Source organism: Pseudophryne corroboree, chromosome 2 (genome assembly GCF_028390025.1).
Source record: "Pseudophryne corroboree isolate aPseCor3 chromosome 2, aPseCor3.hap2, whole genome shotgun sequence".
NCBI classification, from domain to species: Eukaryota; Metazoa; Chordata; class Amphibia; order Anura; family Myobatrachidae; genus Pseudophryne; species Pseudophryne corroboree.
In genome coordinates this window covers 37084564-37110934 of record NC_086445.1, presented here as the reverse complement: position 1 = coordinate 37110934, position 26371 = coordinate 37084564, and the positions used below count along the sequence as shown (strand labels likewise).

Genomic DNA, 26371 nt, shown 5'->3' with positions numbered 1-26371 from the left:
CCCCACAAAGTCCTTTGGGGAGACAGTGAGAGAGTATGCCAGCACACACCAGAGCGCTATATAACAGAGGGATATACACTATACACAAAGTGAATTTTCCCCCTATAGCTGCTTATATCACAATTTGCGCCTAAATTTATGTGCCCCCCTCTCTTTTTTTACCCTTTCTGTAGTTGTATACTGCAGGGGAGAGCCTGGGGAGCGTCCTTCCAGCGGAGCTGTGAAGAGAAAATGGCGCTGGCTGTGCTGAGGAAGATAGCCCCGCCCCTTCAGCGGCGGGCTTCTCCCGCTCTTTATAACGTTAATGGCGGGGGTTTCTGCACATATACAGTGTTATACACTGTATTATGTGCTTTTTTGTGCCAAAAGGTATACTAATTGCAGCCCAGGGCGCCCCTCCCCCCAGCGCCCTGCACCCACCAGTGACCGGAGCGTGTGGTGTGCTGTGGGAGCAATGGCGCACAGCTGCAGTGCTGTGCGCTACCTTATTGAAGACCAGAGTCTTCAGCCGCCGATTTTCTCCGGTTTCTTCCGTCTTCTGGCTCTGCAAGGGGGACGGCGGCGCGGCTCTGGGAACAGACGATCGAGGTCGGGCCCTGTGTTCGATCCCTCTGGAGCTAATGGTGTCCAGTAGCCTAGAAGCACAAGCTAGCTGCAAGCAGGTAGGTTTGCTTCTCTCCCCTAAGTCCCTCGTAGCAGTGAGTCTGTTGCCAGCAGATCTCACTGAAAATAAAAAACCTAACAAATACTTTTCTTTATAGTGAACTCAGGAGAGCCCACTAAGTGCATCCAGCTCAGGCCGGGCACAGATTCTAACTGAGGTCTGGAGGAGGGGCATAGAGGGAGGAGCCAGTGCACACCAGATGTAGTACCTAATCTTTTCTTTAAAGAAGTGCCCAGTCTCCTGCGGAGCCCGTCTATTCCCCATGGTCCTTACGGAGTACCCAGCATCCACTAGGACGTCAGAGAAATGGGAATGTGTAAGTAGGCATCTTTTATGTCTACTGACACCATGAAGTCCCCCTCCTCCAGACTGGAAACCACTGCACTCAGAGATTCCATCTTGAACTAGAACCTTTGCAGGTAGAGATTCTGAGTACACAGGTTTAGAATCGGGATGACCGAGCCGTCCGACTTCGGAACCACGAATAGGGTTGCAATAAAATCCTTCTCCTTGTTGTAACAAGGGAACCAGGACAAAAACTTGATCCTTAAACAATTTTTGTATTGCTGCTGCCACCACTTCCCTGTCTGGGATAGAAGCTGGTGAGGTCAATTTGAAAATACGGCATGGGGAAATGTCTTGAAACTCCAGTTTGTACCCGTGGGACTCTATTTGTATGACCCACGGGTCTAGGCCAGATTGAACCCAGAACTGACTGAAGAGTTTCAGACGTGCCCCCACCTGAGCGGACTCCCGCAAGGGAGCCCCAGCGTCATGCTGAAGATATGGCAGAAGCAGAGGTTGATTTCTGCTCCTGTGATCCTGGAGACACTGTGGACTTGATTTCCTTTTCCCCACAAAGGAAGGGAGACCTTTACCCTTTTTTTGTAATTTTTGGGCCGAAAGGACTGCATCTTAGAGTAATGTGTCTTTTTCGCCGGCGCAGGAGCAATAGGCATGAAAGTCGACTTACCTGCGGTAGCCGCAGAAACTAAAGCATCCAGCCCATCTCCAAATAAGGACTAACCTTAATACGGGAGAGCCTCCGTATTCCTTTTGGAATCTGCGTCAGCATTCCATTGGCGAATCCACAACGCCCTCTGTGCTGAGATTGCCATGGTAGCGGCTCTTGATCCCAAGAGACCAATATCTTTCATGGTTTCTAGCATGTACGCAGCAGCGTCTTTGATATGACCTAATGTTAGCAGTATCTCGTCTCTATCTATTGTGTCAATGTCTGATGACAAGTTTTCTGACCACTTTTCAATAGCACTACTCACCCACGCACAGGCAATGGTAGGCCTGAGTAGTGTCCCATTGGCCACATCAATAGATTACAACATAGTCTCCAATTTGCGGTCTGCCGGCTCCTTAAGTGAAGCCGTCCCAGGCGCAGGGAGAAACACCTATTTCTTTTAACCGTGACAGGGCACTGTCTAAAATGGGGGGTGACTCCCAGCTTTTCCTGTCCTCTGCATGGAAAAAGCTAAGCTGACTGACTTCTTTTGGGAATTTGAAATTTCTTTTCGGGTTAAACCAGACTCCCTCCACGAGACTGTTCAGCTCATGAGGTGGAGGGAAAGTTACATTACTTCTTTACTAAAGTAAGCCTGCTCCTGTGGTAAAGGAGGGGGCCCCGTAACTTCTAATACCTCCTTTATAGCTAAAAACATGTTTTGAATGTTTTTCGCTAACTTAGGACCTATTCCCCTGGAATCAGCGTCCATGTCGGTATCATTTCATACTACTTGTGCAAATGTTTATGTGACCCAGAGGGGTCCCCTGTGGATGAAAGGCAGAACTATTAAAAATCACATCTTCAACAGATTATTTTCAGTTTTCTGCATGAGACTCAGATTTATCCAACTCTTTCACCCAGTCAGGCTCTTGGTGTCACATTACAACTCTGTGTCCCTAACATGGCTCCCACAGAGGAAGAGCTCCCTGCCTCAGACATGTCACACACATGCACAATCACACCACAGACACTCCAGGGCTTATCGGGGACAGACCCACAGTAAAATCTGTCAGAGGGACACAGAAAGGAATTGCCAGTCCACAAATCAGCACTTAAATAAAAAATCCCTGTGTCGTGTACTTTGTACACCGAGACTTTCCGCTCTATATATATTGTCCATAATAGGTTATAATACCACAATATACACTTTCCCTCCTTTATTTCACACTGATACTAAAATCATAAGTTGAGAGGAGGATCAGCGTTTCCTCCCTAGGATTGTGCCACGGCCCAATATGCTACCTTTTTGCCAGTCAGAGTTGGTGTTCATGCTCTCCAGGGTGAACCCCCCCACGCGCCCTGCTGGGCACTGTGTATGGATAGCATGTCCGCGCAGCGTTCCCGCTCGCTGCGCTGTACCTTGAGCCTCACGATGACCGGAGGTCCCTCTTGCAGATCTCCGGTAATAATACTCACGCGTCTTCTGACTTCTGGCTCTGTTAGGGGGGTGACGGCGTGCTGTGGGTGTGAGCGCATAGCCGCAGCTAGTGTTCAGTTCCCTTCAGGAGCTAATGGTGTCCTGTCAGCAAGAAGCAGAGCCATGAAACTATTCAGGAAGTTGGTTCCTACTTCTTCCTTCTAAGTCCCACGAAGCAGGAAGACTGTTGCCAGCAGTCTCCCTGAAAATAAAAAACCCAATATAAAGTCTTTCAGTGAAACTCAGTAGAGCTCCACTGGAGTGCGACCAGTCTGCCTGGGCACATTTTCTAAACTGAGGTCTGGAGGAGGGGCATAGAGGGAGGAGCCAGTTCACACTCTAAAAAAAAATAAGAATTTACTTACCGATAATTCTATTTCTCATAGTCCGTAGTGGATGCTGGGGACTCCGAAAGGACCATGGGGAATAGCGGCTCCGCAGGAGACTGGGCACAAAAGTAAAAGCTTTAGGACTACCTGGTGTGCACTGGCTCCTCCCCCTATGACCCTCCTCCAAGCCTCAGTTAGGATACTGTGCCCGGACGAGCGTACACAATAAGGAAGGATTTTGAATCCCGGGTAAGACTCATACCAGCCACACCAATCACACCGTACAACTTGTGATCTGAACCCAGTTAACAGCATGATAACAGAGGAGCCTCTGAAAGATGGCTCACAACAATAATAACCCGATTTTTGTAACAATAACTATGTACAAGTATTGCAGACAATCCGCACTTGGGATGGGCGCCCAGCATCCACTACGGACTATGAGAAATAGAATTATCGGTAAGTAAATTCTTATTTTCTCTAACGTCCTAAGTGGATGCTGGGGACTCCGAAAGGACCATGGGGATTATACCAAAGCTCCCAAACGGGCGAGAGAGTGCGGATGACTCTGCAGCACCGAATGAGAGAACTCCAGGTCCTCCTCAGCCAGGGTATCAAATTTGTAGAATTTAGCAAACGTGTTTGCCCCTGACCAAGTAGCTGCTCGGCAAAGTTGTAAAGCCGAGACCCCTCGGGCAGCCGCCCAAGATGAGCCCACCTTCCTTGTGGAATGGGCTTTTACAGATTTTGGCTGTGGCAAGCTGAATTGTACTACAAATCCAACGAGCAATAGTCTGCTTAGAAGCAGGAGCACCCAGCTTGTTGGGTGCATACAGGATAAACAGCGAGTCAGATTTTCTGACTCCAGCCGTCCTGGAAACATATATTTTCAGGGCCCTGACTACGTCCAGTAACTTGGAATCCTCCAAGTCCATAGTAGCCGCAGGTACCACAATAGGCTGGTTTAAGTGAAACGCTGAAACCACCTTAGGGAGAAATTGAGGACGAGTCCTCAATTCTGCCCTGTCCGTATGAAAAATTAGGTAAGGGCTTTTATAGGATAAAGCCGCCAATTCTGAGACACGCCTGGCTGAAGCCAGGGCTAACAGCATTACCACTTTCCATGTGAGATATTTTAAGTCCACAGTGGTGAGTGGTTCAAACCAATGTGATTTTAGGAACCCCAAAACTACATTGAGATCCCAAGGTGCCACTGGAGGCACAAAAGGAGGCTGTATATGCAGTACCCCCTTGACAAACGTCTGAACTTCAGGAACTGAAGCTAGTTCTTTCTGGAAGAATATCGACAGGGCCGAAATTTTAACCTTAATGGACCCTAATTTTAGGCCCATAGAAAGTCCTGTTTGCAGGAAATGCAGGAAACGACCCAGTTGAAATTCCTCTGTAGGGGCCTTCCTGGCCTCACACCACGCAACATATTTACACCAAATACGGTGATAATGTTGCACAGTTACATCCTTCCTGGCTTTGATCAGGGTAGGGATGACTTCATCCGGAATGCCTTTTTCCTTCAGGATCCGGCGTTCAACCGCCATGCCGTCAAACGCAGCCGCGGTAAGTCTTGGAACAGACAGGGTCCCTGCAGAAGCAGGTACTTTCTTAGAGGTAGAGGCCACGGGTCCTCCGTGAGCATCTCTTGAAGTTCCGGGTACCAAGTCCTTCTTGGCCAATCCGGAGCTACGAGTATAGTCCTTACTCCTCTCCTTCTTATGATTCTCAGTACCTTGGGTATGAGAGGCAGAGGGGGGAACACATACACTGACTGGTACACCCACGGTGTTACCAGAGCGTCCACAGCTATTGCCTGAGGGTCCCTTGACCTGGCGCAATATCTGTCCAGTTTTTTGTTGAGGCGGGACGCCATCATGTCCACCTTTGGTTTTTCCCAACGGTTCACAATCATGTGGAAGACTTCTGGGTGAAGTCCCCACTCCCCCGGGTGGAGGTCGTGTCTGCTGAGGAAGTCTGCTTCCCAGTTGTCCACTCCCGGAATGAACACTGCTGACAGTGCTATCACATGATTTTCCGCCCAGCGAAGAATCCTTGCAACTTCCGTCATTGCCCTCCTGCTTCTTGTGCCGCCCTGTCTGTTTACGTGGGCGACTGCCGTGATGTTGTCCGACTGGATCAACACCGGCTGACCCTGAAGCAGAGGCCTTGCCTAACTTAGGGCATTGTAAATGGCCCTTAGTTCCAGGATATTTATGTGAAGTGACGTTTCCATGCTTGACCACAAGCCCTGGAAATTTCTTCCCTGTGTGACTGCTCCCCAGCCTCTCAGGCTGGCATCCGTGGTCACCAGGACCCAGTTCTGAATGCCGAATCTGCGGCCCTCTAGAAGATGAGCACTCTGCAACCACCACAGGAGAGACACCCTTGTCCTTGGAGACAGGGTTATCCGCTGATGCATTTGAAGATGCGATCCGGACCATTTGTCCAGCAGATCCCACTGAAAAGTTCTTGCGTGGAATCTGCCGAATGGAATCGCTTCGTAAGAAGCCACCATTTTTCCCAGGACCCTTGTGCATTGATGCACTGACACTTGGCCTGGTTTTAGGAGGTTCCTGACTAGGTCGGATAACTCCCTGGCTTTCTCCTCCGAGAGAAACACCTTTTTCTGGACTGTGTCCAGAATCATCCCTAGGAACAGCAGACGTGTCGTCGGAATCAGCTGCGATTTTGGAATATTTAGAATCCACCCGTGCTGTTGTAGTACTACTTGAGATAGTGCTACTCCGACCTCTAACTGTTCTCTGGACCTTGCCCTTATCAGGAGATCGTCCAAGTAAGGGATAATTAAGACGCCTTTTCTTCGAAGAAGAATCATCATTTCGGCCATTACCTTGGTAAAGACCCGGGGTGCCGTGGACAATCCAAACGGCAGCGTCTGAAACGGATAGTGACAGTTCTGTACCACAAACCTGAGGTACCCTTGGTGAGAAGGGCAAATTGGGACATGGAGGTAAGCATCCTTGATGTCCAGAGACACCATATAGTCCCCTTCTTCCAGGTTCGCTATCACTGCTCTGAGTGACTCCATCTTGAATTTTAACCTTTGTATGTAAGTGTTCAAGGATTTCAGATTTAAAATAGGTCTCACCGAGCCGTCCGGCTTCGGTACCACAAACAGCGTGGAATAATACCCCTTTCCCTGTTGTAGGAGGGGTACCTTGAGTATCACCTGCTGGGAATACAGCTTGTGCATGGCTTCCAATACCGCCTCCCTGTCAGAGGGAGACGTTGGTAAGGCAGACTTCAGGAACCGGCGAGGGGGAGACGTCTCGAATTCCAATTTGTACCCCTGAGATACTACCTGCAGGATCCAGGGGTCCACTTGCGAGTGAGCCCACTGCGCGCTGAAATTCTTGAGACGGGCCCCCACCGTGCCTGAGTCCGCTTGTAAGGCCCCAGCGTCATGCTGAGGACTTGGCAGAAGCGGGGGAGGGCTTCTGTTCCTGGGAAGAGGCTGCCTGCTGCAGTCTTTTTCCCCTTCCTCTGCCCCGGGGCAGATATAAGTGGCCTTTTACCCGCTTGCCCTTATGGGGACGAAAGGACTGAGCCTGAAAAGACGGTGTCTTTTTCTGCTGAGAGGCGACCTGGGGTAAAAAGGTGGATTTCCCAGCCGTTGCCGTGGCCACCAGGTCCGATAGACCGACCCCAAATAACTCCTCCCCTTTATACGGCAATACTTCCATATGCCGTTTGGAATCCGCATCACCTGACCACTGTCGCGTCCATAACCCTCTTCTGGCAGAAATGGACAGCGCACTTACTCTTGATGCCAGAGTGCAAATATCCCTCTGTGCATCTCGCATATATAGAAATGCATCCTTTAAATGCTCTATAGTCAATAATATATTGTCCCTGTCCAGGGTATCAATATTTTCAGTCAGGGAATCCGACCAAGCCACCCCAGCACTGCACATCCAGGCTGAGGCGATTGCTGGTCGCAGTATAATACCAGTATGTGTGTATATACTTTTTAGGATATTTTCCAGCTTCCTATCAGCTGGTTCCTTGAGGGCGGCCGTATCAGGAGACGGTAACGCCACTTGTTTTGATAAGCGTGTGAGCGCCTTATCTATCCTAGGGGGTGTTTCCCAACGCGCCCTAACCTCTGGCGGGAAAGGGTATAATGCCAATAATTTTTTAGAAATTAGCAGTTTTTTATCGGGGGAAACCCACGCTTCATCACACACCTCATTTAATTCATCTGATTCAGGAAAAACTACAGGTAGTTTTTCACACCCCACATAATACCCTTTTTTGTGGTACTTGTAGTATCAGAAATGTTCAAAACCTCCTTCATTGCCGTGATCATGTAACGTGTGGCCCTACTGGAAAATACGTTTGTTTCCTCACCGTCGACACTGGAGTCAGTGTCCGTGTCTGGGTCTGTGTCGACCATCTGAGGTAACGGGCGCTTTAGAGCCCCTGACGGTGTTTGAGACGCCTGTACAGGTAATAACTGATTTGCCGGCTGTCTCATGTCGTCAACAGTCTTTTGTAAAGTGCTGACACTATCACGTAATTCCTTCCATAAGACCATCCAGTCAGGTGTCGACTCCCTAGGGGGTGACATCACTATTACAGGCAATTGCTCCGCCTCCATACCATTTTCCTCCTCATACATGTCGACACAACGTACCGACACACAGCACACACACAGGGAATGCTCTGATAGAGGACAGGACCCCACTAGCCCTTTGGGGAGACAGAGGGAGAGTTTGCCAGCACACACCAGAGCGCTATATATATATAAAGGGATAACCTTATATAAGTGTTTTTCCCTTATATAGCTGCTGTATAGATTTATCTGCCAATTTAGTGCCCCCCCTCTCTTGTTTTACCCTGTTTCTGTAGTGCAGGACTGCAGGGGAGAGTCAGGAAGCTTCCCTCCAACGGAGCTGTGAGGGAAAATGGCGCCAGTGTGCTGAGGAGATAGGCTCCGCCCCCTTCTCGGCGGCCTTTCTCCCGCTTTTTTAAGGAAAAATTGGCAGGGGTTAAATGCATCCATATAGCCCAGGAGCTATATGTGATGTATTTTTTTGCCATCTAAGGTGTTTTTATTGCGTCTCAGGGCGCCCCCCCCAGCGCCCTGCACCCTCAGTGACCGGAGTGTGAAGTGTGCTGAGAGCAATGGCGTACAGCTGCGGTGCTGTGCGCTACCTTATTGAAGACAGGACGTCTTCTGCCGCCGATTTTCCGGACCTCTTCAGTCTTCTGGCTCTGTAAGGGGGCCGGCGGCGCGGCTCTGGGACCCATCCATGGCTGGGCCTGTGATCGTCCCTCTGGAGCTAATGTCCAGTAGCCTAAGAAGCCCAATCCACTCTGCACGCAGGTGAGTTCGCTTCTTCTCCCCTTAGTCCCTCGGTGCAGTGAACCTGTTGCCAGCAGGATTCACTGAAAATAAAAAACCTAAAACTAAACTTTTTCTTAGAAACTCAGGAGAGTCCTAGAATGCACCCTTCTCGGCCGGGCACAAAAATCTAACTGAGGCTTGGAGGAGAATCATAGGGGGAGGAGCCAGTGCACACCAGGTAGTCCTAAAGCTTTTACTTTTGTGCCCAGTCTCCTGCGGAGCCGCTATTCCCCATGGTCCTTTCGGAGTCCCCAGCATCCACTTAGGACGTTAGAGAAAAAGTCTTAAAGTGTCCATGGCTCCTGCGAAACCGTCTATACCCCATGGTACTGAAGGGGACCCCAGCATCCTCTAGGACGTATGAGAAATCTCGTCCATATTAGCATGAAGGCTATGGGGACGGATGACGGGGGGAGTGAAGTCACTTCTAATAATAGATTCACTCTAATTATCATCTTAAGATACATCAGCTCACAGCCACCCTTATCCAGTACCTAGTACACTCCTATATCCTAACTCTGTGACGCCTAACAAAGCCTCCCAAGCTTTCACCACGTAGCCTGTAATCCAGCGCTACCAGAAGCTCTAGTCTGGGTACAGAAAATTCCCCAGATCTGGCAGAATGGGTGCAAGGAGGGCAGCAGTGACCCTTACACCATCTGGAATCTCTGTGCTTCATGGTGAGATACAGGATCTGTGCTTACTCACCTCTATTAGACCTATGGGGTATACTACACATGTGTAATAAAGGTGCCATTGTACCCTCCACTCCTCTTCCTGGAGTGATTACCGAACCCAATATTCCGCCACGTATCCCCATAGCCCTCACTGAGCTATGACTAATTGTGTACATCTCTGCAGTACGCTACTTGTGGCCGTTCCACACCGGCGATTACACGCGGTGACCTCAGAAATGAAGAGACGACACTGCATGGTAAAGATGGCGGCTGTGATGTACAACTGTCTCAATATCTTGTCATGTGTTTCCATGTTATAGCGCTGAGATAAGCTGCTCTTCCCTCCCATGTATGTAACGTCACAATATAAGCCACATCTCCAGTAATATAAATACTTCTCCCCATACAGCAATATTATATCCCCAGAGCGTCTGCGTCTCTCTCACCTGGGCTGATCTCAGCAGGAACGGCCTCTTCCTTACACTGCCGGTGATAAATCACGTGTCCCGGCTCATCCTGTCATACAAGAACATGTGTCACATACGTGTCCCACCCACACGTTACACGGGACATCTCTATAGGACACACACAGGGCGGGGACATGGGAATAACACAATATCCTGCAATGTGAGGAGCGGATGTGCGAGGAGGAGAGGTCAGAGCAGGTTCCTCTACCTGATATTCCTGTGTCACAGTCCTGTTCTCTTCCTCTATACAGCCCGGAGAGTACAGAGGGGTCTCACAGGGGTCTGCGGGAGTTCTAGAGCTGCACCCACCTGCGGGGAATGGATACAGAACATTACATTACAGTAAGTATAGTGATTCTATGTACAGTCAGTGGGGAGGTGAGGACTTCCCTACTGAGTAATGAGGAGACCACCGCCTGCCACCGAGTACAAGGTTACATGTAGGTCACACACTGACTCAGCCTGGACATGTTACAGGAATCATTGGCCACAATTACCGCATAGTAACTTGTGTAAGTGTATAGGCCAGTGGTTCTCAAACTGTGTACCGTGTAACCCTGGGGTGCCTCAGGTTGGTGGTCCAGGACCAAGTGAAATTATTTATGGTCAATGTAATTGGCAAAACCAATGCTGGTGGCTGTCAATCAGAAAATATGTGGACAAACAGAAGCAAATCTTGTCCCTCACCACAAAATTGAACCTAAGGATGACATAAACACAATTTACTTAATTCAATATTTCTTTCTAAGGGCCTAATTCAAGGCTGATTGCAAAATAAAATTTCCTCTAAAGGGCTAAACCATGTGCACTGCAGGGGGGGGGGGGGGGGGGGGGGGCAGATGTAACATGTGCAGAGTGTGTTAGATTTGGGTGGGCTGTGTAGAAACGGACATCTAAATTACAGTGTAAAAGTAAAGCAGCCAGTATTTACCCTGCACAGAAACAATATAACCCACCCAAATCTAAATCTCTCTGTACATGTTATATCTGCCCCCCCTGCAGTGCACATGGTTTTGCCTATTAGAGGAAAATGCTATTTTGCAATCAACCTTGAATTAGGCCTTACATTTCTCAAAAATAAACTTTTTGCCATGGGGTGCCGTAAATAAAATCATGATATTCTAGGGTGCCGTGATTCAAAAAAGTTTGGGAACCACTGGTGTAGGAAATGCCCCATGTTACACCACTCATCCAGGCAAGACGCCTGCACCTGCTGTACATCTGGTACCTACAGATAAGACCTAACACTCAGCCATCCCCCGGCTGTCCTGTGCTGTAGAGAAGACCCTACCTGCTGCCGCTGCTATGTAAGATAGCCCCAAACGTGCTGGAGTAAAGGAAAGCGTGTACATATATCACGCACCAATCAGGTGCTGCTGTCAGTACAGGTCGCCGCCTGTATACGGGAGATGGCCCCTCACACACACAGGCCGGACCACACACCACACAGGACCCTACCCCAGGGCCGCTGATCTCCTACCCCAGGGCCGCTGATCTCCTGTCGTTCCCTCATGTCCCTGCCCCAACATCCAGCCCCAGGACATCTCTCAGCTGCACTAATACATGTGCTACAGGAGTTACATTATTGCAGGTCACTGTTATGTTTTATATGATTTCATAGGCAATACGTGCCATTACATTAACTATACTGTTATTATAGTGTTCCTATATACACCCACATCTCACCTCACATGTTTAATCCAGTACAATAGAGTGGTAAGGACCGCCTGTATCGATGGGTCAAAGTCTATCTCTGAAGACGACATGGGAGATGAAGGGACAGACTACTCTATCTGCTGGGAGGGTTTGGATTAGGTAGGAAACGTACTTGGCATTGTAGTCGCAGCAGATTTCTTATTTTATTAGACATGACCAGAAATTTGCCAGGTGCGGCCTAGAGTTTGGTATGCAGATACAAAAAGTAAATGCACAAAATGGTAAGCTACTCAAGCAGATTGTGATGTCACTCAGGTGCTAAAAGGGAGGGGTAATTCTGTGTAGGAAAAAACAATGTGTTCCCTAATGCACACCGAGTGAAAAATATTTTACTACATAATAGTCAGATAATACGGAGATCTTAGTTGCGTATATCTGCAGATATAGGGTTATGCCCCCAGGCCGATCGACAAGGCTTCTCCGTCACTGGGGGTCCCTAATACTAGGTATGGGTCCGGGGTGCAGGACCCCATAACGTCGGCACAGGTTGGCTACCCCAGGTCAGCACACAGGTGAGAATTAATAAGGGTTAATAAGAAGCACAGAAGTGCTATGTAAGTGGTGTGATTAAAATAATACAAAAATATATACAAAGTGATAGGGAAAATCATAAGTGTTAATAATAAGAATTTACTTACAGATAATTCTATTTCTCGGAGTCCGTAGTGGATGCTGGGGTTCCTGAAAGGACCATGGGGAATAGCGGCTCCGCAGGAGACAGGGCACAAAAGTAAAGCTTCTACAGGTCAGGTGGTGTGTACTGGCTCCTCCCCCTATGACCCTCCTCCAGACTCCAGTTAGGTACTGTGCCCGGACGAGCGTACACAATAAGGGAGGATTTTGAATCCCGGGTAAGACTCATACCAGCCACACCAATCACACCGTACAACTTGTGATCTAAACCCAGTTAACAGTATGATAACAGAGGAGCCTCTGAAAGATGGCTTCCTAAACAATAACCCGAATTAGTTAACAATAACTATGTACAAGTATTGCAGATAATCCGCACTTGGGATGGGCGCCCAGCATCCACTACGGACTCCGAGAAATAGAATTATCGGTAAGTAAATTCTTATTTTCTCTATCGTCCTAAGTGGATGCTGGGGTTCCTGAAAGGACCATGGGGATTATACCAAAGCTCCCAAACGGGCGGGAGAGTGCTCGGCAGAGTTGTAATGCCGAGACCCCTCGGGCAGCCGCCCAAGATGAGCCCACCTTCCTTGCGGAATGGGCCTTAACAGATTTAGGCTGTGGCAGGCCTGCCACAGAATGTACAAGTTGAATTTTGTTACAAATCCAACGAGCAATCGACTGCTTAGAAGCAGGTGCACCCAACTTGTTGGGTGCATACAGTATAAACAGCGAGTCAGATTTTCTGACTCCAGCCGTCCTTTAAATGTATATTTTTAAGGCTCTGACAACGTCCAACAACTTGGAGTCCTTCAAGTCGTCTGTAGCCGCAGGCACTACAATAGGCTGGTTCAGGTGAAACGCTGATACCACCTTAGGGAGAAAATGCGGACGCGTCCGCAGCTCTGCCCTATGTCGAATGGAAAATTAAATAAGGGCTTTTATAAAACAAAGCCGCCAGTTCAGATACTCTCCCGGCCGAAGCCAGGGCCAGTAACATAGTCACTTTCCATGTGAGATATTTCAAATCCACATTCTTTAGTGGTTCAAACCAATTGGATTTGAGGAAATCTAAAACTACATTTAGATCCCACGGTGCCACCTTAGGCACCACAGGAGGCTGTATATGCAGTACTCCTTTGATAAAAATCTGGACCTCAGGGACTGAGGCCAATTCTTTTTGGAAGAATATTGATAGGGCCGAAATTTGAACCTTAATAGATCCCAATTTGAGACCCATAGACAATCCTGATTGCAGGAAATGTAGGAAAACGACCCAGTTGAAATTCCTCCATCGGAGCACTCCGCTGCTCGCACCACGCAACATATTTTCGCCAAATACGGCGATAATGCTTCGCGGTGACTTCCTTCCTTGCCTTTCTCAAGGTAGGAATGACTTCTTCTGGAATGCCTTTTCCTTTTAGGATCTGGCATTCAAACGCCATGCCGTCAAACGCAGCCGCGGTAAGTCTTGAAAAAGACAAGGACCCTGCTGAAGCAGGTCCCTTCTCAGAAGTAGAGGCCACGGATCGTCCGTGACCATCTCTTGAAGTTCCGGGTACCAAGTCCTTCTTGGCCAATCCGGAGCCACTAGTCTTACTCCTCTTTGCCGTATAATCCTCAATACCTTTGGTATGAGAGGCAGAGGAGGAAACACATATACCGACTGGTACACCCAAGGTGTTACCAGCGCGTCCACAGCTATTGCCTGCGGATCTCTTGACCTGGCGCAATACCTGTCCAGTGTTTTGTTGAGGCGAGACGCCATCATGTCCACCATTGGTTTTACCCAACGGTTTAATAGCATGTGGAAAACTTCTGGATGAATTCCCCACTCTCCCGGGTGAAGGTCGTGTCTGCTGAGGAAGTCTGCTTCCCAGTTGTCCACGCCCGGGATGAATACTGCTGACAGTGCTATCACGTGATTCTCCGCCCAGCGAAGGATCCTGGCAGCTTCTGCCATTGCCCTCCTGCTTCTTGTGCCGCCCTGTCTGTTTACATGGGCGACTGCCGTGATGTTGTCCGACTGGATCAACACCGGTCTTCCTTGAAGCAGAGGTTCCGCCTGGCTTAGAGCATTGTAGATTGCTCTTAGTTCCAGAATGCTTATGTGAAGAGACTTTTTCAGGCTCGACCACACTCCCTGGAAATTTCTTCCCTGTGTGACTGCTCCCCAGCCTCTCAGGCTGGCATCCGTGGTCACCAGGATCCAATCCTGCATGCCGAATCTGCGGCCCTCCAATAGATGAGCCTCCTGCAACCACCACAGAAGGGATACCCTTGTCCTCGGCGACAGGGTTATCCGCAGGTGCATCTGAAGATGCGACCCTGACCATTTGTCCAACAGATCCCTTTGCATGGAATCTGCCGAAAGGGATTGCTTCGTAAGAAGCTACCATTTTTTCCCAGGACTCTTGTGCATTGATGTACAGACACCTTTCCTGGTTTTAGGAGGTTCCTGACCAGGTCAGATAACTCCTTGGCTTTTTCTTCGGGAAGAAAAACCTTTTTCTGAACTGTGTCCAGAATCATCCCCAGGAACAGCAGACGAGTTGTCGGCATTAATTGGGATTTTGGAATATTCAGAATCCATCCGTGCTGCTTTAGCACCTCTTGAGATAGTGCTAAACCCATCTCTAGCTGTTCTCTGGACCTTGCCCTTATTAGGAGATCGTCCAAGTATGGGATAATTAATACGCCTTTTCTTCGAAGAAGAAATATTATCTCGGCCATTACCTTTGTAAAGACCCGAGGTGCCGTGGACAAACCAAACGGCAGCGTCTGAAACTGATAGTGACAGTTTTGTACAACGAACCTGAGGTACCCCTGGTGTGAGGGGTAATTGGAACGTGGAGATACGCATCCTTGATGTCCAAGGATACCATAAAGTCCCCTTCTTCCAGGTTCGCTATCACTGCTCTGAGTGACTCCATCTTGAACTTGAACTTCTTTATGTACAGGTTCAAGGACTTCAGATTTAGAATAGGCCTTACCGAGCCATCCGGCTTCGGTACCACAAAAAGAGTGGAATAATACCCCTTCCCTTGTTGTAGAAGAGGTACCTTGACTATCACCTGCTGAGAATACAGCTTGTGAATGGCTTCCAAAACCGTCTCCCTTTCTGATGGGGACGTTGGTAAAGCAGACTTCAGGAAACGGCGAGGTGGCTCTGTCTCTAATTTCAACCTGTACCCCTGAGATATTATCTGCAGGATCCAGGGATTTACCTGCGAGTGAGCCCACTGCGCGCTGTAATTCTTGAGACGACCGCCTACCGCCCCCGAGTCCGCTTGCGAAGCCCCAGCGTCATGCTGAGGCTTTTGTAGAAGCCGGGGAGGGCTTCTGTTCCTGGGAAGGAGCTGCCTGTTGCTGTCTCTTCCCTCGTCCTCTGCCTCGTGGCAGATATGAATAGCCCTTTGCTCTCTTATTTTTAAAGGAACGAAAGGGCTGCGGTTGAAAGGTCGGTGCCTTTTTCTGTTGGGGAGTGACTTGAGGTAGAAAGGTGGATTTCCCGGCCGTAGCCGTGGCCACCAAATCCGATAGACCGACCCCAAATAACTCCTCTACGCATCGCCTGTCCACTGTCGTGTCCATAAAGCTCTTCTGGCCGAAATGGACATAGCACTTACCCGTGATGCCAGTGTGCAGATATCTCTCTGTGCATCACGCATATAAAGAAATGCATCCTTTATTTGTTCTAACGACAGTAAAATATTGTCCCTGTCCAGGGTATCAATATTTTCGATCAGGGACTCTGACCAAACTACCCCAGCACTGCACATCCAGGCAGTCGCAATAGCTGGTCGTAGTATAACACCTGCATGTGTGTATATACCTTTTTGGATATTTTCCATCCTCCTATCTGATGGATCTTTAAGTGCGGCCGTCTCAGGAGAGGGTAACGCCACTTGTTTTGATAAGCGTGTTAGCGCTTTGTCCACCCTAGGAGGTGTTTCCCAGCGCTCCCTAACCTCTGGCGGGAAAGGGTATAAAGCCAATAACTTCTTTGAAATTAGCAGTTTTTTATCGGGGCACCCCACGCTTCATCACACACGTCATTTAATTCTTCTGATTCGGTAAAAACTACTGGTAGTTTTTTCACACCCCACATAATACCCTGTTTAGTGGTACCTGTAGTATCAGCTAAATGTAACATCTCCTTTATTGCCAAAATCATATAACGTGTGGCCCTACTGGAAAATACGGTTGATTCGTCACCTTCACCACCGGAATCAGTGCCTGTGTCTGGGTCTGTGTCGACCGACTGAGGCAAGGGGCGTTTTACAGCCCCTGACGGTGTTTGAGGCGCCTGGACAGGCACTAATTGAGTGTCCGGCCGCCTCATGTCGGCAAACGACTGCTTAAGCGAGTTGACGCTATCCCGTAATTCCACAAATAAAGGCATCCATTCTGGTGTCGACCCCCTAGGAGGTGACATCCTCATATTTGGCAATTGCTCCGCCTCCACACCAATAACGTCCTCATACATGTCGACACACACGTACCGACACACAGCAGACACACAGGGAATGCTCTATACGAAGACAGGACCCACTAGCCCTTTGGGGAGACAGAGGGAGAGTCTGCCAGCACACACCAAAAAGCGCTATATATGACAGGGATAGCCTTATGATTAAGTGCTCCCTTATAGCTGCTTTTATATTAATATATTGCCATTTATTTTGCCCCCCCTCTCTGTTATACCCTGTTTCTGTAGTGCAGTGCAGGGGAGAGACCTGGGAGCCTTCCTGACCAGCGGAGCTGTGACAGAAAATGGCGCCGTGTGCTGAGGAGATAGGCCCCGCCCCTTTTTCGGCGGGCTCGTCTCCCGCTATTTAGTACATTTAGGCAGGGGTAAATATCTCCATATAGCCTCTGGGGCTATATGTGAGGTATTTTTAGCCTTTTTAAAGGTTTTCATTTGCCTCCCAGGGCGCCCCCCCCCCAGCGCCCTGCACCCTCAGTGACTGCCGTGTGAAGTGTGCTGAGAGGAAAATGGCGCACAGCTGCAGTGCTGTGCGCTACCTTAAGAAGACTGCAGGAGTCTTCAGCCGCCGATTCTGGACCTCTTCTTGCTTCAGCATCTGTGAGGGGGCCGGCGGCGTGGCTCCGGTGACCATCCAGGCTGTACCTGTGATCGTCCCTCTGGAGCTTCATGTCCAGTAGCCAAGAAACCAATCCATCCTGCACGCAGGTGAGTTCACTTCTTCTCCCCTCTGTCCCTCGTTGCAGTGATCCTGTTGCCAGCAGGAATCACTGTAAAATAAAAAACCTAAGCTAAACTCTCTAAGCAGCTCTTTATGAGAGCCACCTAGAATTGCACCCTTCTCGGCCGGGCGCAAAAATCTAACTGGAGTCTGGAGGAGGGTCATAGGGGGAGGAGCCAGTACACACCACCTGACCTGTAAAAGCTTTACTTTTGTGCCCTGTCTCCTGCGGAGCCGCTATTCCCCATGGTCCTTTCAGGAACCCCAGCATCCACTTAGGTCGATAGAGAAAAAGTGTTAGGGTGTGCCGACCTGAAGCAGCCCAGCCATACCGACACAGGGGCCACCGCACCCCACACCCACCCCATAAATAATTACAAATATGTCTGGGTTAAATTCCAGGCATGGATGGGTCAGCATTAGGAGCTGTAGGAGCCATTACCATGTGGCCTTACACTGGGAATTTAACCCAGCCATACCGACACAGGGGCCACCGCACCCCACACCCACCCCATAAATAATGACAAATATGTCTGGGTTAAATTCCCAGTGTAAGGCCACATGGTAATGGCTCCTACAGCATCTGAGAGCCAGCTTACCTGGAGATACCCCTAGTTTCTCCTATGGCACTCTGGAGTCAGCAATCCCTCCTAATGCTGACCCATCCATGCCCGGAATTTAACCCAGACATATTTGTAATTATTTATGGGGTGGGTGTGGGGTGCGGTGGCCCCTGTGTCGGTATGGCTGGGCTGCTTCAGGTCGGCACACCCTAACACTTTATTAACACTTATGATTTTCCCTATCACTTTGTATATATTTTTGTATTATTTTAATCACACCACCTACATAGCACTTCTGTGCTTCTTATTAACCCTTATTAATTCTCACCTGTGTGCTGACCTGGGGTAGCCGACCTGAGCCGACGTTATGGGGTCCTGCACCCCGGACCCATACCTAGTATTAGAGACCCCCAGTGACGGAGAAGCCTTGTCGATCGGCCTGGGGGCATAACCCTATATCTGCAGATATACGCAACTAAAATCTCCGTATTATCTGACTATTATGTAGTAATATTTTTCACTCGGTGTGCATTAGGGAACACATTGTTTTTTCCTAGATACAAAAAGTAGTAGGAACGATGAAAGACCAACACAGATCCACAGACGGGTTCTGAAGGAGAGGTCCCAAAGGCAGGAATTTAGGCCAGCACGGTTGACATGAAATTATACAGCATATAACTTAGAAATGTGGGAGCTGGTGGCGTCCAGAGTGTCGTGGCCTCAGGGTTCAAATCGGAATTCAGCACCAATCAATATTTCTCTAACGTCCTAGTGGATGCTGGGGACTCCGTCAGGACCATGGGGATCAGCGGCTCCGCAGGAGACAGGGCACAAAAATAAAGCTTTAGGATCAGGTGGTGTGCACTGGCTCCTCCCCCTATGACCCTCCTCCAAGCCTCAGTTAGGTTTTTGTGCCCGTCCGAGCAGGGTGCAATCTAGGTGGCTCTCCTAAAGAGCTGCTTAGAAAAAGTTTTTAGGTTTTTTATTTTCAGTGAGTCCTGCTGGCAACAGGCTCACTGCATCGAGGGACTTAGGGGAGAGAAGTCAACTCACCTGCGTGCAGGATGGATTGGCTTCTTAGGCTACTGGACACCATTAGCTCCAGAGGGATCGAACACAGGCCCAGCCATGGAGTCCGGTCCCGGAGCCGCGCCGCCGACCCCCCTTGCAGATGCCTAAGATGGAAGAGGTCCAGAAGCAGGCGGCAGAAGACTTTTCAGTCTTCCTGAGGTAGCGCACAGCACTGCAGCTGTGCGCCATTGTTGTCAGCACACTTCACACAGCAGTCACGGAGGGTGCAGGGCGCTGGGGGGGCACCCTGGGCAGCAATGTATAATACCTTTTTATGGCTAAAAATACATCACATATAGCCCTTGAGGCTATATGGATGTATTTAACCCCTGCCAGATCTCACAAACTCCGGAGAAGAGCCCGCCGAAATAGGGGGCGGGGCTTATTCTCCTCAGCACACAGCGCCATTTTCCTGCTCAGCTCCGCTGTGAGGAAGGCTCCCAGGACTCTCCCCTGCACTGCACTACAGAAACAGGGTAAAACAGAGAGGGGGGGCACTTTTTTTGGCGATATTACTATATTTAAGCTGCTATAAGGATACAACACTTATATAGGGTTGTTCCCATATATATTATAGCGCTTGGGTGTGTGCTGGCAAACTCTCCCTCTGTCTCCCCAAAGGGCTAGTGGGGTCCTGTCTTCAATAGAGCATTCCCTGTGTGTCTGCTGTGTGTCGGTACGTGTGTGTCGACATGTATAAGGACGATGTTGGTGTGGAGGCTGAGCAATTGCCGGTAATGGTGATGTCACCCCCCAGGGAGTCGACACCGGAATGGATGGCTTTGTTTATGGAATTACGTGATAATGTCAGCACATTACAAAAATCGGTTGACGACATGAGACGGCCGGAAAACCAGTTAGTACCTGCCCAGGCGTCTCAGACACCGTCAGGGGCTGTAAAACGCCCTTTACCTCAGTCGGTCGACACAGACCCAGACACGGACACTGAATCTAGTGTCGACGGTGAAGAAACAAACGTATTTTCCAGTAGGGCCACACGTTATATGATCACGGCAATGAAGGAGGCTTTGCATATCTCTGATACTACAAGTACCACAAAAAGGGGTATTATGTGGGGGGTGAAAAAACTACCTGTAGTTTTTCCTGAATCAGAGGAATTGAATGATGTATGTGATGAAGCGTGGGTTAACCCAGATAGAAAAGTGCTAATTTCAAAAAAGTTATTGGCATTATACCCTTTCCCGCCAGAGGTTAGGGCGCGCTGGGAAACACCCCCTAAGGTGGATAAGGCGCTCACACGCTTATCAAAACAAGTGGCGTTACCGTCTCCTGATACGGGCCGCCCTCAAGGATCCAGCTGATAGGAGGCTGGAAACTACCCTAAAAAGTATATACACACATACTGGTGTTATACTGCGACCAGCCATCGCCTCAGCCTGGATGTGCAGTGCTGGGGTGGTCTGGTCGGATTCCCTGACTGAAAATATTGATACCCTGGATAGGGACAGTATTTTACAGACTTTAGAGCAATTAAAGGATGCTTTTCTTTATATGCGAGATGCTCAGAGGGATATTTGCACTCTGGCATCGAGAGTAAGTGCGATGTCCATATCTGCCAGAAGAAGTTTATGGACACGACAGTGGTCAGGTGATGCGGATTCCAAACGGCATATGGAAGTATTGCCGTATAAAGGGGAGGAATTATTTGGCGTCGGTCTATCAGATTTGGTGGCCACGGCAACTGCCGGGAAATCCACCTTTTTACCTCAGACCCCCTCCCAACAGAAAAAGACACCGTCTTTTCAGCCGCAGTCCTTTCGGACCTATAAGAACAAGCGGGCAAAAGGACAGTCATATCTGCCCCGAGGCAGAGGAAACGGTAAGAGAGGGCAGCAAGCAGCTCCTTCCCAGGAACAGAAGCCCTCCGCGGGTTCTGCAAAGCCCTCAGCATGACGCTGGGGCTTTACAAGCGGACTCCGGAACGGTGGGGGGTCGACTCAAGAATTTCAGCGCGCAGTGGGCTTGCTCACAGGTGGACCCCTGGATCCTGCAGGTAGTATCTCAGGGTTACAGGTTGGAATTCGAGAAGTCTCCCCCTCGCCGGTTCCTAAAGTCTGCTTTGCCAACGTCTCCCTCAGACAGGGCGACGGTATTGGAAGCCATTCACAAGCTGTTTTTTCAGCAGGTGATAGTCAAGGTACCCCTCCTACAACAGGGAAAGGGGTATTACTCCACGCTATTTGTGGTACCGAAGCCGGACGGCTCGGTAAGACCTATTCTAAATCTGAAATCTTTGAACCTGTACATACAAAAATTCAAGTTCAAGATGGAATCACTCAGAGCAGTGATAGCGAATCTGGAAGAAGGGGACTTTATGGTGTCCCTGGACATAAAAGATGCTTACCTGCATGTCCCAATTTGCCCTTCACATCAAGGGTACCTCAGGTTCGTGGTGCAAAACTGTCATTATCAGTTTCAGACGCTGCCGTTTGGATTGTCCACGGCACCTCGGGTCTTTACCAAGGTAATGGCCGAAATGATGATTCTTCTGCGAAGAAGAGGCGTATTAATTATCCCTTACTTGGACGATCTCCTGATAAGGGCAAGGTCCAGAGAACAGCTGGAGGACGGAGTAGCACTAACCCAAGTAGTGCTGCAACAACACGGGTGGATTCTGAATTTTCCAAAATCTCAGTTGACCCCGACAACACGTCTGCTGTTCCTGGGAATGATTCTGGACACGGTTCAGAAAAAGGTGTTTCTTCCGGAGGAGAAAGCCAAGGAGTTATCCGAACTTGTCAGGAACCTCCTAAAACCAGGAAAAGTGTCTGTGCATCAATGCACAAGAGTCCTGGGAAAGATGGTGGCTTCTTACGAAGCAATCCCATTCGGCAGATTCCACGCACGAACTTTTCAGTGGGATCTGCTGGACAAATGGTCCGGATCGCATCTGCAGATGCATCAGCGGATAACCTTATCGCCACGGACAAGGGTGTCTCTTCTGTGGTGGTTGCAGAGTGCTCATCTGTTAGAAGGCCGCAGATTCGGCATACAGGACTGGGTCCTGGTGACCACGGATGCCAGTCTGAGAGGCTGGGGAGCGGTCACACAGGGAAGAAACTTCCAGGGAGTATGGTCAAGCCTGGAGATGTCTCTTCACATAAATATACTGGAGCTAAGAGCGATTTACAATGCTCTAAGCCTGGCAAAACCCCTGCTTCAGGGTCAGCCGGTGTTGATCCAGTCGGACAACATCACGGCAGTCGCCCACGTAAACAGACAGGGCGGCACAAGAAGCAGGAGAGCAATGGCAGAAGCTGCAAGGATTCTTCGCTGGGCGGAAGATCATGTGATAGCACTGTCAGCAGTGTTCATTCCGGGAGTGGACAACTGGGAAGCAGACTTCCTCAGCAGACACGATCTACACCCGGGAGAGTGGGGACTTCATCCAGAAGTCTTCCACATGATTGTGAACCGTTGGGAAAAACCAAAGGTGGATATGATGGCGTCTCGCCTCAACAAAAAACTGGACAGGTATTGCGCCAGGTCAAGAGACCCTCAGGCAATAGCTGTGGACGCTCTGGTAACACCGTGGGTGTTCCAGTCAGTGTATGTGTTTCCTCCTCTGCCTCTCATACCCAAAGTACTGAGAATTATACGGCAAAGGGGAGTAAGAACGATACTCGTGGCTCCGGATTGGCCAAGAAGAACTTGGTACCCGGAACTTCAGGAGATGCTCACGGAAAATCCGTGGCCTCTACCTCTAAGACGGGACCTGATTCAGCAGGGACCGTGTCTATTCCAAGACTTACCGCGGCTGCGTTTGACGGCGTGGCGGTTGAACGCCGAATTCTAAGGGAAAAAGGCATTCCAGAAGAGGTCATTCCTACACTGGTTAAAGCCAGGAAGGAGGTGACTGCACAACATTATCACCGCATTTGGAGAAAATATGTTGCGTGGTGTGAGGCCAGGAAGGCCCCCACGGAGGAATTTCAATTGGGTCGATTCCTACATTTCCTGCAAACAGGATTGTCTATGGGCCTCAAGTTGGGGTCCATTAAGGTTCAAATTTCGGCCCTGTCGATTTTCTTCCAGAAAGAATTGGCTTCAGTTCCTGAAGTCCAGACTTTTGTAAAAGGAGTACTACATATACAGCCCCCGGTTGTGGCCCCAGTGGCTCCGTGGGACCTTAATGTAGTTTTGGATTTTCTCAAATCCCATTGGTTTGAGCCACTCAAATCGGCGGATTTGAAATATCTTACATGGAAAGTAACCATGCTACTGGCCCTGGCTTCAGCCAGGAGAGTGTCAGAATTGGCGGCTTTATCGTATAAAAGCCCATATCTGATTTTCCATTCGGACAGGGCAGAACTGCGGACGCGTCCTCATTTTCTGCCTAAGGTGGTGTCAGCGTTTCACCTGAACCAGCCTATTGTGGTGCCTGCGGCTACTAGCGATTTGGAGGATTCCAAGTTGCTGGACGTTGTCAGGGCATTGAAAATATATATTTCAAGGACGGCTGGAGTCAGAAAATCTGACTCGCTGTTTATACTCTATGCACCCAACAAGCTGGGTGCTCCTGCTTCTAAGCAGACGATTGCTCGTTGGATTTGTAGCACAATTCAACTTGCACATTCTGTGGCAGGCCTGCCACAGCCTAAATCTGTCAAGGCCCATTCCACAAGGAAGGTGGGCTCATCCTGGGCGGCTGCCCGAGGGGTCTCGGCATTACAACTCTGCCGAGCAGCTACGTGGTCGGGGGAGAACACGTTTGTAAAATTCTACAAATTTGATACCCTGGCTAAAGAGGACCTGGAGTTCTCTCATTCGGTGCTGCAGAGTCATCCGCACTCTCCCGCCCGTTTGGGAGCTTTGGTATAATCCCCATGGTCCTGACGGAGTCCCCAGCATCCACTAGGACGTTAGAGAAAATAAGATTTTACTTACCGATAAATCTATTTCTCGTAGTCCGTAGTGGATGCTGGGCGCCCATCCCAAGTGCGGATTGTCTGCAATACTTGTACATAGTTATTGTTACCAAAAAATCGGGTTGTTCTTGTTGTGAGCCGTCTGTTCAGAGGCTCCTACGTTGTCATACTGTTAACTGGGTTCAGATCACAAGTTGTACGGTGTGATTGGTGTGGCTGGTATGAGTCTTACCCGGGATTCAAAATCCTTCCTTATTGTGTACGCTCGTCCGGGCACAGTATCCTAACTGAGGCTTGGAGGAGGGTCATAGGGGGAGGAGCCAGTGCACACCACCTGATCCTAAAGCTTTATTTTTGTGCCCTGTCTCCTGCGGAGCCGCTGATCCCCATGGTCCTGACGGAGTCCCCAGCATCCACTACGGACTACGAGAAATAGATTTATCGGTAAGTAAAATCTTATTATAAAACCACAGCTAGGCAGAGTGGATGAGCCAACAGAATAGACAGAGTGACAGAGCCAACAGTCAGCCATATTGTAAAATGAAGGCTGTGGATATAACTTTCTTATTATCCCACAGGAAAAGAGAAGGAGCTTTAGGGAGTTATTCCAGCCAGCCAACATACAGATATGGTGAATTCTCCGTGGTATCAATTCCGTGAGTGGAAACGATTATCAGGGCGAGTGTAGTGTAACTCTGCTCTTGTCACTGGGAGGGTGTAATACTAGCTGTCCCACTGAGATCTAGGTATTGAAATCGCTTGTAGTGCAGGGAAATGCTGCGTTTGTCCCTGTTGGTGTCGGGTCCAAGATGGCCGGCTGTGAAGTCTGTGGGTCAGAGATCTCAACATTCAGCCGCAGGGGATCACCGATCCCGCCCAGCTGAGGTAAACAAAGGGTGTAGGAAGCCTCAGGAAGAGGAGCAGGTGTCTCAAAAAGGCACAGGGCTGTAGACTTATTTCAAATTAATATTTATACTATTAAGGCTTATATTCAGCAGCCACTACCTGTACATAAGCTAGGGGGCCACAACTCCCAATAATTAGCAGGCTGGTTGAGGGTGACACTATAGCCCAGCTCCTCGTGAGAGTTGCATAATATGTGTGCCTCCAATAGCAGCAGCACTGCCTTGTAGAATGGAGAGCAGTGAGGGGAAAGGGAATACGGCACTGATCGTTCAGCAGCCCAATGGGTGTGTTCGGACCTCAGCACCAGAAGCGCGTCTCAGGCGGTTGGCAAAGACTAACTGAGGAAGGAGGTAGGCCGCAACCTGCAGAAACCACCAAAACGTCCCCCGACTCTGCGGCCAAAACCTCAACTGCAGTCGATCTAGGTGCAGGTGGGGTAAGCACTTTAGGGCTCCGATTCAGGGCTGGATGACAGATAAAGCAGGCAAAATCGGGTCCCCCAAGCAGGAGCTGACTAAAAGCACATCCGCTCGGGTTGCCACCTAGTATACGCCCTCCTCACCTCATATGTTAAACTTATTGATAGCAAGAGAACATAAAACACATCAGTAATCCCATTCTGACAGGGTAGCACAAACATACTGTCAAAAGTCAGAAAAATATCATGCTGCACGTTGCCATATATTCACCTCATGCGCTTGCCCGTTGCACATGCACTTTCACTGGCGTGCGTGCACATACTCGCAAATGCGTGACGGCGCCTCTACGGGCGTGCGCTCGAGCGCATGGTATGTGCACTTACGGTAGAGTTTGTGTGCGTCTAGCGAGCGACTCAATCGCTCCTTAATAAATCCATATAGCAGGTTTTATAGGTAATGTTCCCCTTAATAATGACTGTAAGTTGGTTTAATGTAAATGGTCGCTGGACAGAGGAATTCCTCTTTGTATGGTACGAAGGGTCAGACAGGGTTTGAACAGCTGTGTCTGGTACCTAACTAAAGAACATTTTATTAGAAACAATCCGGTGCTGGTTAGGTAAAGATTAATCGCTCCTGCATATAGATATGGCCATTAGTATTTTCTGGACATTTACTATATTTGCGATTCATTACCCATGCGGCGGGAATCTTCAGATTCCCTCCCACCTGAGCAGTTTGATATAGTCACAGCCCACCTGTTCAAACTAACCTATGACCTTTTGTTATGATGCGAGGAGACATTCCTGTGTCCAATGAACAATGAGATTATAGGTCCCTTTGTAGTATACTGTACTCAGTGTATATAAGATCAGCCAGCCTGGACAGCGCTCTCTCTCACTCTCCACAAACGGTTTTCATCTTGACTAACTTGGAGCTGGTACCAGAAAGCAGCGCAGCGATCATTCCCAGTGTGTGTAAGTAATTCTCTGTAATCATCTCGCTCTTTGTTTGTATT

General features: G+C 49.2%; 1 protein-coding gene across 11 annotated transcripts in view; it reads right to left on the bottom strand.

Annotated features, from left to right (window-relative positions):
• The window catches only part of LOC134995897 (zinc finger protein 768-like), a 923052-nt gene that overhangs the window by 178084 nt on the left and 718597 nt on the right, over nucleotides 1–26371 (bottom strand). For all 11 annotated transcript variants that reach the window (XM_063951146.1, XM_063951148.1, XM_063951151.1 and 8 more), the window contains 2 exons: nucleotides 10164–10264; nucleotides 9935–10004 (listed from right to left, as the gene is read on the bottom strand). In XM_063951146.1, the coding sequence (XP_063807216.1) occupies nucleotides 9935–10004; nucleotides 10164–10264 (171 nt within the window). The remainder of the gene's footprint in view (nucleotides 1–9934; nucleotides 10005–10163; nucleotides 10265–26371) is intronic.